At 45.5% G+C, this 12,646-nt stretch overlaps 3 protein-coding genes across 3 annotated transcripts; 1 reads left to right on the forward strand and 2 right to left on the reverse strand.

Moving 5' to 3' along the window:
• Positions 1-4,240: 4,240 nt before the first annotated feature.
• On the reverse strand, positions 4,241-4,586 carry PtA15_9A658 (uncharacterized protein; the record flags this gene model as incomplete). Its single annotated transcript, XM_053172890.1, has 2 exons — positions 4,241-4,348; positions 4,410-4,586. The coding sequence occupies 2 exons, from the start codon at positions 4,584-4,586 to the stop codon at positions 4,241-4,243; spliced, it is 285 nt and encodes a 94-aa protein (XP_053024086.1).
• Positions 4,587-6,251: 1,665 nt separating this feature from the next.
• PtA15_9A659 (uncharacterized protein) lies at positions 6,252-7,100 on the forward strand (the record flags this gene model as incomplete). The annotated part of the gene is made up of 5 exons (XM_053172891.1): positions 6,252-6,453; positions 6,522-6,617; positions 6,705-6,827; positions 6,911-6,970; positions 7,048-7,100. 5 exons carry the CDS (start codon positions 6,252-6,254, stop codon positions 7,098-7,100), a joined length of 534 nt encoding a protein of 177 aa, XP_053024087.1.
• A 3,975-nt stretch (positions 7,101-11,075) lies between these two features.
• On the reverse strand, positions 11,076-12,047 carry PtA15_9A660 (uncharacterized protein; the record flags this gene model as incomplete). The annotated part of the gene is made up of 4 exons (XM_053172893.1): positions 11,076-11,093; positions 11,182-11,298; positions 11,410-11,745; positions 11,949-12,047. The coding sequence occupies 4 exons, from the start codon at positions 12,045-12,047 to the stop codon at positions 11,076-11,078; spliced, it is 570 nt and encodes a 189-aa protein (XP_053024088.1).
• Between the last annotated feature and the right edge of the window lie 599 nt (positions 12,048-12,646).

The following is a 12,646-nucleotide window of genomic DNA, read 5'->3' on the forward strand; positions in this document are numbered from 1 at the left end:
ATCAGCAAAAAGAGCAGCGGCTCACCTGCTGCTAAAAGCTTAGTGAAGCGGGGAAAAAAAACACTGTGCTTCCCGCCGTGCACACTGTAGCTGTTGCAGTGTTGTCAAAGGGACACATTGTAGATAGTCTAGCTAAATTCCCTCATTCCTACTTCCCCACCAGCTAATATGCCTCAAAGCCTGCTCCCCTGGAGCTAAATTCCCTCACCATTTTCTATACAAGGAGGCATCTGCCTGCCAGTTGTTCTGTTCTCAATCCCATCAGAGGACACTCCCCTCAGATCATGCCACTCAGCAGTCTACAGTCTATCATCATCTATCACATCATGTCATCCTACACCCACCTGCATAACAGCTCTTAGTACACATCACCACTCAGTTGCACATCACTTTTGTCACACTTTGTTGCAATACATATCACCACTCAGTTCACACACCTTTCACTAGTAACTCAGTCCCTGGTTCCATTCCTGGTTGAGATTAGTTCCCTCTCTATCTCACCACCTCTCAATTTTGAAACGTATATACCCCTGGCCCAAGGACCTAGGTTCAAGCCCCATTCATGGTCATCTATCTCAGTCACTAACAACTTTATCAACACCCAGCCTCAATAACAATCCCATTGTATATCTCATCTTCAAGCGATCTTATCACAACATAATTTGCCATGCTTACCTTGGTGGTCTTGTTTTCTGGTATACAGAAAGGCAGAGCCTACACCTAATACATACCTTTTGCCATTCAGCAAAAGGGTGTCACTAGAACTTTTGATTCTTACACTGGCAGAATGGACTCTGGAAGAATTAGGAACTATGAAAATCAATCAAAACTGTGGTTTTTATTCTCTGGATCAGAAATTCCCATGCCAACCCATCCTCTGAGTGCAGAACTGCACCTGGACTCTGGACAGAACATGTCATGGGAATTTTCATCCTCTCCTCTTGTGTGAAAAGCGCAAATACCACAAAACAACACAAACACAAAATAAAAGAAAAAAAAAACTTGGGAAACAAAGTAAAATCTAGCACAGTGGAGTAAAGTTGGAACATAAAATCTTGAATATTGATTGGAGCCAACCTTGTATATCAAAATATGCTTCTTGCATGTCTTGTGGACCAACCCACATCTGAAACTTTGAGGTGGAACCTTGAATATCCCACTCCACCCTCCAACAGCTTGAAGCCCTCAATTTTGAAGAAGCCTGACTTATGCACTGGTGTGAACACCAAAATGGGATACTATATAGAAGCATGGAGTTACTACAGTGTGATTAACTCAAAAGAAGCCTTCCTCTGGTCAGTGCAATTTGACCTTTTATGAGCTGTACTTTCATGTGTATCCAGCCTTTCACATACATGCTACAGTCCGTACACTCATATTTGGAGACAGTTGAGATCCAGACAGCTTCCTCATCCTATAATCTAACATCAGTATCCACAAACCTGTCTTCTCTCCATGTATTGGACCACAGCATGACCAGTATTTTCCCACTCTGCAGTAGGAGAAATGGAGAAATGGTGTGGTACATTTATTGGTATTTATTGGTATTGCCATGGGTATTGTTTTTGAGTCCAATACAGTGTATTGGTATTGGATCAAGTTACCAAACCAATCCAATACATATGTATTGTATTGCCAATAAATTCCAATAAAATACAATACAATACAAGTGTATTGCTGGGAGGGGACATTGGATTGAGCACCAATTGCCCAGAAAGGGTGTTGTTTTTTTTAGATACAATACACTGTATTGTCTCTTTTTTTCAATACAATACATGGTATTGAATTCTGATGTATCAAAAAAACCAATACAATTCATAGTAGGCTATTATTGGTCTTGTATTGTATTGTTTCACCGTTGGTAGGAGGTACACTGCAAGAAACAAAATTTCAGCTGCAACCAGTTAATATGCAAGAACTCCAACAAAGCTTGTGGTGTTACACAAGCCTTTTTCAAGGTTTGCTGCTGAACAAGCTTCAATGCACAGTCAATCATGACTGTGCAAAAAAGGATGTTTTGTTTTTGATTGGAGCTAGAAAAGTATTTCCACAACAGTATCTTGCATGTAAAATGGTGGCAGTTGAGAGTTTATGTTGTAGTGGTAGTTAATTGCTTATTTAAATTAGCATGAAGACCTAACTTGACTAATTCCCTGCCTCTCCATTCAGAGTGATAAACACTTGTTGCATTGCTCCAACCAGAAGGAGAGACTTTTGAATGGACTTAGAGGCTGGCATTGTTTTGTTTTTGTTAGGTACTGTTTTCAAATTGCCCTCACTCATCCATCTCTTCATAATTTTTATTCTTGTTTGGGTTTCCATGATGATCAAAGCCATCCCCATCCATGTAATCTTCATGTTCATGGGAATCTGTTGTTCCCCCCAAAACTCCTATACTGCCAAAGCTACGGCTTTAGCCTGGAAACCAGAGACTGTGTAAGGGTCACTCTATGGGGAAGAAGGGGTGTTCTGTCGGGTTCTTATAGTCAAAAGATAAATTGCTAGATGGGAGAGCTTAATGATCTCTCCGCGACTGCTCTTTGTGGTAGAGAGCTGTGACATGTATGTACAAGTAAATGACATGTCCCCACAGTAGTCCATGGCGCGCAGGTGCAGCTCATAACAGACTGTCACCATTGACAGAGAGAAAGAGTGCAAGTGAGGGGCAGTCTCACCAGATTTTTTTCAAGCAGCAAAAAAGGATGAGAACCAATGTTTTCATATACTTGATGTAGACTAGAATATATAGACTAACTACAGGTGTAAAAATTGTGGTTTTGAGAGATAATGAACAAAGACACATATTGAATGAGATGAAGATATAAATAACTAACACAACTCTAATAATAAGGGTTCTATGAATATAGTACAACAAGGCGTGATTTGGTTGCACTATCAACTTACTAATGATGCTTGAGAAATTTTGTAATCAATAAGGAATCATTTGGGTCAACAGGATTTTGTGATAAGTAAGAAATAGAAGTCAGAAATTCAACATATACCCATGAGAAACAGTGGATGAATTCCCGTCAGCATTTAGATAGCTCTAGATGCCCCTCTAACTCCTAAATTAAGACACCTACCAAAACAACAAACAGCGCAGATGAAAGGATTGAACCCCAGGCTTAGCAAAAAAAATTCCTTTTTACTAATAAATAAGAGTTGGGTGTGTAAATTGAGATCTGGGAGGCTCCCAAGCTTAACAAAGCCTCACTGTGAGAGCCCCAAAGGGGAAGCCCCGCAGGGTCTCTGTCTCACAGAGAGGCTTACCTGGAAAAACCTGTACCTGGCCTGAGAGCCCCAGGAATATCCGCCTGTATCAGGCTTTTTTTCACATTTTCCTTTTTTGAAAATCAACCGTTCATCTGTTGAAGTCGCCCCTCGGGACTTAAGGAGTGCTCGGCATTGCGCTTCTTTTGATGCAATTTGAGCCTTGTAGCTCCCAATATACGGCCTGATCCTCCAGTTTGAAGCTTTCAAGCACCGAGAAAAGTAAACCACATAGAGAGAGAGATGTATCAATAAATGCATACGACTGCCTGTACAAAATTGTATGATTGTGAAACATTCCGGCTGCAAGATTCTTGCAACCTCCAGTTACACCCAGCACCCTCCACAATTTACTGCTGAGTCATTGTTTGATATCATCCCGAACAACAATGACAAAAACCAAGGCACGCAAAAAGTGGAAAACAACCAGCATCACCCTCCTAAAAAAGATTATCAAGAAACCCGATGCATCCCTATCGGCAGCCATTGGCGAGCAAGCCCTTGCCCGTTATTCCGTCCCGGCCAAACCCCTACAAATAGAGACAGTGCTCAATCTTGCTCGCCGTCGTAATGTCATGCTACTAGCAGGAACTGGCTTTGGTAAGTCTCGAATACCAGAGATGTTCCATGACCTCATTCCAACAAATAAAGAGGGGGTTGTGCTAGTTTTGAACCCGCTCGACGCGCTTGGAGATAATCAAGTATTAGAGAAGAAGAAAGCCGGTTTCACGGCCATCAATCTGACAAAATTGAGCTTCAATCCCGAGGAAGCTACAAAAATTCGCGAGGGCAAGTACAATTTCGTGTACCTCAGCCCAGAAATCTTTTTAAACAGCAGGTTGTTCTCTCGAGTCTACTTCAGTCCTGAATTCCAAAGCCGGTTAGGCCTTGTTGTCGTGGACGAGGCACACTTGATCTACCATGGAAAATAAGTCATATTTGTTTTGAGACTGATTGAAAACAATGAGACTTACTTCTTTCTGAATGAACTTGGTCCACCAACCTTCGCCTTCAGCTTTGTGTTTGAATTTATCTCGAATGCATTCAACCAGGTGTAAGGTTGACTCATAGCCGGGATCTGTGGCCCAGAAGCGGCGACGAGAGGCCAGGTCCGAATTTTTTGAGCTCAGGAAATGCACGATAAACTCCTTGGGGGTCATATTTAGAGCCTGGAGGTTCTTGCAGATCTGGATAGCCTTTAAAGTGTCTGAATCTTTATCGGTGTTCTCTTTTTGTAAGGACTTTGTTGAATCTTTTCCCAATGCCTTGGGTGTGGATTGTTCCTTTGCCGATGCATTCTTCAAGCTTTTAGTCATTGTTGAGGCGATTTTTTGAGAGAATGTGCTGATCAATGACAATTTTGCCACTTAAACAATCTGATCGGTTGATCCGACTGGGCTTGTAACCCTGTGTAACCCAGACAGGTTTCAAAATTCTCGGAAACAAGCTATCTGCATGAATACAACTCTAGTCATGCGTACAGGAGAACAGCGTCTGTATTAATACAGAAATTGATGTTGGAATGTCAGGCGGATACTGCTGTTGTTGCTTACATCAGCAGGAGTGCGTCTCAAAAAGAGGCCTTTTTCAAACTGCTCTCCAGGCCATGAGCCAAGCGCTATCAGCCTGCGACTACCGCCAAATTATAGAGGAGAAGCAGGCATTTCTTTGGTATCCGGGGCGGGACTGAGTTCTTCTGAGAAGTAGGGTTTTTGGGGGCTCAAAGTTGGCCACCTGCAAAAACTCAGAGCTGTACGCGGGGCTCTCACGCCAGGAATCAGTGATTCCATGCAAGTCCCTCCCTGACGGGAGGTCGCACTTCGTGCGAGGGGCTTCGCCCCGCGCCCCCCGCCAGGCGAGGGACTTGTGCTAAGTTCGGGAGGCTCCCATACTCGACGGAAAGTCATTCAGTTTTCTCCTTTGGAAGCTCCCTGTAGGACGGTGTCCCCCCTCAATTACAGAGGGACTTTGGCATGCAGCACAAAAGCACGCCGGGAATGCCAAGCCAAGAGATGATATGTAGATGTACCATTATTACATGTATTTGACTGAGGTAATTGAATAGGGTACAACTGGATTGGCGATTCCGCCTTTCCAAGCTGTGCTGTCTTGGCTAAAACTTGATCGAAGCAAAGTATGCCAAGACTTGGTGACCTCAAGTCGATGTCTTGACCTGTATTTACTGATACCATTGTGCTGAGATTGCACCAGAGGGTTCCAGTAACACATAGGCGACGCGACTACACGTTTCGCATTCCGGGAAACTTCTACCCCATGGGTCCTTCATCGACTCCCCTGAGATGCCCATGCCGACACGCATAGCAGCCTATAGATTTCTGGCACCCTAATCTCAACGTGTGGTTGACACATTGAATACCTCTCAGGATCTTTGAAGCGTGAGCGGGTGAGCGAGAAGAGGAGTTCGTTTGGCCAACCGCAGAGGTGATGTTATGCGATAGATCATAGAAGCATTCTCAATACCGGCAAAACACAAGCCAAGTTGTGAATAGTTTTTTGATCAACTCAAGTGAGACACGTCGGCGGTTGTAGCGTTGCTGTTTATCGACCTTGCTGTTACGAGAAAACAGAATGTCTGGGCCTCTGAGGTCCGTCTTGTCAACCTCCGCGAGATTGGTTGGAAGGAAAGCGGTGCAGAGACAAAACACGTTTCTGCCAAAGCAAGGTACGTCAACCTTACCCGGTACTTGTTCCAGTGATGAATTTGTTTGTGCCCACGATCCACACATTTACAGCAGCGCAGTGAGCTGGTGCATGCCCTCGTCACCTTGACCGATAGAGGATAAAAGGAGGCCCATAATCTTGCTAGGAAGGCATCAATCCGCCCAGCTTTGCCAACATCAGCTACCATACTTATTTATTTATTTATTTATTCATCACATCAATCCATCACCCTTGCACTCGCCTCTATTAACCTATTCTACCAGTCTTTCATTACTTATTTAATTTAACATTAACCAAAAATGCATCTAGTTTCTTTCGTCATTCTCAGTCTGAGCTTTTACCGTGCTCAAGCCGACTCAGCCCAATCCAACGCTTCTATGTCGGCTTCCCAACCCAAGGTGTCTCCTATGCAGTGCGGCAACATCTTCTTGCCATTGTCGCCAGTTGATATTGCTGAAATGCAAAGCAAGGGTGGTCTTAGTGCAAGCGAAAGAGCCAAATGTTTGTGGACCATTTCCTAAACACCTCAATGATACTCTGTCCTGAAATTTTGTTTGCTCTCTACGCAGTATCCAAGGACCCAGTAGAGGCTGTCTGCAAAAGCACCGCCACAGGAACCGATGGGGGTATTTGCGACTTCAAGAGTTGCTCCGGGAAGCCTGCAGGTATGCCACTTGTCCATCTTCCCACTCGAAGCTTGCAAGTTACATCCTGCATGGAGGCTAATAAATACCATTTTTGTATTATTCCAGTCTGTGGCACCTGCTACCCAGTTACGATGAAAGAAGGCAAACTCGTGAAGACTTCCGAAACTTCTGTCGCGAGTGTGGAATGTGGGAAGAACTACTTCTTGAAAACTGAGAAGGACCACAATAGTAAGTTAGGAGTAACTTGAAAAGGATCGACGACATTATCAATCACAAACAAATCATCTGATTTTAATACTTTTTTCACATAGTTTGCACCGCTTATGATAACAAAATGTACAGCTGCACTGGGGAATGCAAGGCTTCAATTGGTAAGACTTTCATGGTGCCTGAAATCATGCCATGCAAATTACATTGATATTTATTCTTCCGCACCATTAATTTACAGAATGCCAATCCTGTGTTAGGATGGATGACCCTGCCTTCAAGCAGGCTGCCTAGATGATACTTCTTTTTCAGTCTCTAGTTTCTGTTTCTTTCTTGATTACTTGATACCTTTCTTTATTTTTTTTATCATGGGGGGTCTTCAATGGAATTTGGAAAAAAATCTCTGTTGGCAAAAAGTGGCCTACACAATTCACAGTCCTCAATAGAAATGTCATTATGCTTTGAGACCAGACCAGTATGTGTGGGTATCCTAAGTTTGGATACCATGACCTGATTAACTCTCTTCAATGCCATTGTCTCCGGGATTAGGACTTATAGTTTTGTGAGGCTGCCAAAACTAGGATCAAAAGCTAACAAAACCCTCTAATTTCAATGGTATTATAATTTAAGGGAAAATTTGAATCAGCAATATTGGTTGGAAATTGAAAATCAGCTGAGAAATGACTGGGTCAACCCAAGCCAAATGTAGCAAAACAGTCCACAAGCTATGCAGGTGCATGCAAGACTCACTAGCTACATAGCATGTCACTTGGGGCCACTAAGGGCCTGTATGCCGTACCATTGGGCATGAAAATTAAATTTTTCAAAATTTATTTCTCTCAATATTTCTTAAATAAAATTGAAAATCACCAAACCGTAGTCTGGTATGGAGGCCCTGACGCGCCAATCTTGCCATAAAAAATCAAAAACCCTGATTTCCCGCCCCTGAAATGACAAACTTGCCACAATTTTCTCAAAACATGCCCCTGGCCCGCCATACTTGCCAGGCTGATATTGATCTCATCCGCCATACATGCCAAGTTTCAGGAAGAATCAATGGTTCACGGTGTTGGGCCGCCAACTTTGCCACAACCAATTCCCAAGATGCCAGACTTGCCATCACCCTTCCCCAATTGTCCGGCCCGCCCTGTGTCTCATCCCCTCCGCTCCCATAAACGGAGCACAATACAAAATATACAAAATATAAGGCTATGCCCCCATCGCTAATGTTACCCTCATGGTAGGGCTGGACCCCGACCAAGGCCAGTCGGGTATACCTGACTATCCAACTGAGTCAGTGAGCAGGAGGATGTTCATATATCTCCCCCCGCACCACAGATGCCAACGCCGGCGCCAGCGTTGACTGACGTGTGTCCCGCGGCCCATCCGACTGTGTCGCATAGTCAGGTATACCCGACTGGCGGTCGGGGCTCAGCTGTAAACCTGGCTGCCTTGTCAAGAAGTCCTTTCGGCGAAGTCCTTTCGACGAGTTGGACATATGTACCCTGCTCGAGCTCGCTGGGATCCTTTCGTTGCTGAGGAGTCCCCCCAGCAAGCTGAATGTGTCCAGCTCCTCGGGAGGACCTCCTTCGCCGAGCTGGATGCACATGTATCCTGCTCGCCAGGACTTCACCGAGCTGGATAAATATGTATCCAGCTCGCCGGGACCTGACCGGACCTGACTTATCCAGCTCAGCAAGGGAGGTCCTCCCGACGAGCTGGACACGTTCAGCTTGCTGGGTGGACTCTTGCTGGGACCTTCCTTACCGAGCTGGGTGCATGTATCCAGCTTGGCGAGAGAGGTCCTCCCGGCGAGCTGGACACGTCCAGTTCGCTGGGTTGACTCACTTCTTTGACGGAAGGAATCCCTCCGGTCAGGGTGGTGTACATACCTCTCGACCGGGGGAATCCCTCTGGTCAAGGAGGCAACAATGACTGAAGTCATCAAGGTGTGTACCCAGGACCAATGGTACATCTATGTGGGATAGGTCATGTGTTGATGTGCGGACCCTTCCACATGCAGAAGCCCAATATGCTCGTGAAACAATTGTAAGTGGGGGCATTGGAAGATTGCAGGAAGTTTTGTGTACTTGTATGGCAACTCTGGCACTTGGATTCATTGGAAAATGGATTTATCATTTTCAAAAATTTGTTTTTTATGCAGTCTTACACTGCAAAAAAAACTTGGTCAACTGCTTGCAGTTGACATGCAGGATACTCAAGCCAAGCTACCATTGTAACTCCACCTGAATGCACAAGTGCCTTTGTTGGCACAGTCACTGTGCAAGGTGCACAGTGACTGTGCATTGACGCTTTGGTTGAGTCAAACCTTGGGTAAGGCTGGTGTAACACCACAAGCTTCCTCAGAGTTACCGCATGTCAACTGCTCACAGTTGACACAGTTTTTTTTGCAGTGTTATGCAGTGTTATGCAGGTGCATGAAGAATAGTGTAATAGGGGCTGCAGCTGGACAGTTGACAGGTGACATCATGCAGGTGTCAAGATAACAAAAACCCCTCATGCAGCTTGCAGATGACATCAGTTGACAGGCCAGGCCAGCTAAAACATCTCACCTCCTATTTTCCACTAGCTAAAACCCCTCATTCTCTTGTTCCCCTGGAGCTAAAATGTCTCACTCTTTTCTATTTAAGGAGGCTCTCCTCCCCCCAGTTGTAATTTCTCTCAGCAAACTACTTGCACTCAGCTTACCCCATAACAGTACAATACTTTCTCACTCTACAGTATTAGCCCCACTCTATATTGTGGTTTTACACCCTTACATACAAATTATAACCTCATTACAACACTTACACATCAGCTACATCACCATAACCCTTAATCCACCTGCTCAAAGTAGGCTATCTTTTGATACACCTCCACTATCACTACATAAACCTTCCAATTGTAGATTGGGGGGCTTGTTTTAGTGTCTAGTGAGTCGTGACCCAGGAAAGGCAGAGGTAACCTCATACATCCCTTTCCGCACTCAGAAAAAGGTTCTCAGGAACACTTTTGAGCTTTACAGTGCACTAAGAAATCTTACGGAAAGTCACACGTGGATGGAATGCACGGATTTTGGATTGGGTATTTGGACCAGAGTGGAAAGACAGGACTGGACTGCGGCGGACTAAACAGGTGGACTGGTAGCAGCGGTGCGTCAGCAGGTGAGCCACGGCAGCTGAAGCAGGTGGAACTGGGGCGGAGGCAGTGGTGAGAGACTGACTGGCGGGGGCTAGACAAAGGACAGTGTGAGGTTAAGCGTTGGAGAGGAGCAGAGTCTAGGACAATGACATGCGGAAAGCAGGCAGAGCTGAAGGACTAGTGCGGGAAAGTGTTGGATCTGCGGGATTGGGTGGGAGCAGCAATGCGCGTGGAGGGAAGGACGGGGGTGGAGGCTCACTGTTTCTCTTCTCTCTTCTTTTCTATGATCTTACCGACTACTCATTATTGTACTTACACTTACAGACATACTAGAGTATCAGGAGAGTTTCACGGGACCTTTGTTTTACTTACAGGATTACTTGCGGAGTGTGGAGCTTTATTCACTTGCGGAGTATTACACTATAGATCAGGCTCAGAGAGGAGCGCTGAAGGCTAGCGGATAGTAGCAGTGCGGAGCCAAGACACCAATGATCACTCAGCCCGGACACATGTATTCTTGAAGAGGGCGGTTAGCGGACATTTCTACTGACAAACCAGCCTTTATTCTCACACTGCCCCTTATCCTAAAATGTTGCAACAATATGTACAAGAGCGGTTTGACATTTGTGAGCCCTCCTGCTTTTTGGTTCCTGGTCACTCATGAGATGACTGGAACTGATAATGTATGGTTGCAAGTGGGAAACAAGCTCTACAGCTTTTTTCCCAGGTCCTAAATGTGGTCTTGAGGGTGGGCAAGTGACATCTCATGTAACCTAACAGGTTAGGTTACAACAACTCACTCCCAGGTGCCTCAGAAAATTTGGCAGGTAGATCTCATTAGCTTGATGATGACCGCAGCATGTGAAATTCTGACGGAATGGATTCTTGACAAACTGAGGATGCAGTTTCTGGTTTTGGTATGGATTGCTTTGATCACCAGTTGATTACATAGAGGAGTCTTTGATTGCAGACAAAAAAAGGGATTGATAGAGAAAAAAAATCACAAAGAGAAACAAGAAGTAAAAGAAAAGCAAGAGATGGTCAGGCTGATCCACTTCTCTCAAGACAGGTGTTGGTTGAGGAAGATGATTGAAAACAGCCCGACCCATATTGGCAGTGTGCCTCTGATCATTTGGAAGACTGAGACTGGGACAAACAGTAGACCCGCGTTCATGAGCTATAAAAAAAACACCCCGGCCCCACAGAAAACACAAATCACACGATAAGAAGGCACATGGAACAAGTTAGCGATGAACAACAAGTGAGATGGCGCGTAGAGGGCACTGACAGTTGTTCCACAAATATTGAACAAGGCGGGCAGCCAGAAGACCAGTTTCTGGAGGCCAACTAACTGAAGGACAGAAGGTTTGTGTTGATTGACAAGGAGTTTGGGTTTGAGAGAGCTAGTGAGGGGAGCGGGAGAGGGGCCGTGGAGGGCGAGGGGGGCGGAAGCAGGACAGACTTGAGATTTGGGATGGGCAGGCTGGATGAGGTAGTCTGATACCGAGACAGGTTGGTTGGGGGTGAGAGTGTCACCTAGGGTGGATTCCTGCTCCTCCTCCTCTTGTAAGCATCCGTCCATTGAGTCGCGCGGAATGGGCGTGTAGCCTAGCTCTTTGCTGCCTCTTGCCGGCCTTGACATCCATTGGATCAGATAGTAGGCTATCATACAACACGCTTCTCCAACAAACATGTTCAAGGTTTGCCATACCGGTTGCTTGAAATTTTGGTGGGTCGTTGGGTCTGGGTTCGTACAGTTCCTAGGAACCAGCAAGAGGGGGCCCCACGGTAAGCGCACCTATACCCAGAAGCCATTTGACGTTTTCAATTTTCAAGACAAGAACTTACTCTACACTTGAAATTTAGACCATAGACTATTGGAACAACCTATATGATTTTGAAGAAAGAAACAAAAGACCAGCGGTGGGATTTGTAAATACATCAGCTTCAGGATGATTGTGGTAAGACGGGCCAAAGGAGATGATCAATAAGGTTACGGACCAGTGATGAGCATTCCAGCAACCAAGATAGCCGCTGAGGCGGGGCGACACGGATCAATGAGCTGGCCATCAGGCTGGGGTTCCCGAAGGACTTGGCCATCTCGTGGTCAGAGGGCGGGGTGACAAGGCCAGGGATAAAGTCGTTGCTTCCCTTGGGAGTGGTTGATTGTCTTCAAGACGCACACGACCCAGCCAATATCACTGAAATAAACCTAACACTGGCAATGCAAGGGCATCCGTGGGTTCCTTGTCGTTGAGAACAACGAGGAACTCACGGGGACAGTTTCCACCGGGATCCCAGGGGCAGCCGTGGAATCCTTGTCATTTTCCCCATTGGAATGACGTGGAAATCCCAGGCGGGTGGAGACGACGTGAAAGCCCGTCGTCTCCACGCATTTTCCACAGGAGGGTGGAGACGACGGGGGGAGCAGTGAAATCCACATGGATTTCACAGAGCCAGTGATCCTGTCGTCTCCACAAACGCGCGGGCCAGGAAGCACCCCCGCTGTGTAGCCCCTGCAAAAAAGATTTTATGATTTTATGATTTATGCATGCATAAAATTATGCAAACCAACTTTGAACACCTTAATTGAGAGAACTCAAACCCTCTCAATGGTTGGTCTGCCCAGTCATTGAAAGGGCTCAAGCTGCTCAATGACTAGTACAAACTGGTCATTGAGGTGACTCAAGCTTCTTGAT

The sequence above is a fragment of the Puccinia triticina genome, chromosome 9A, assembly GCF_026914185.1.
Source record: "Puccinia triticina chromosome 9A, complete sequence".
NCBI classification, from domain to species: domain Eukaryota; kingdom Fungi; phylum Basidiomycota; class Pucciniomycetes; order Pucciniales; family Pucciniaceae; genus Puccinia; species Puccinia triticina.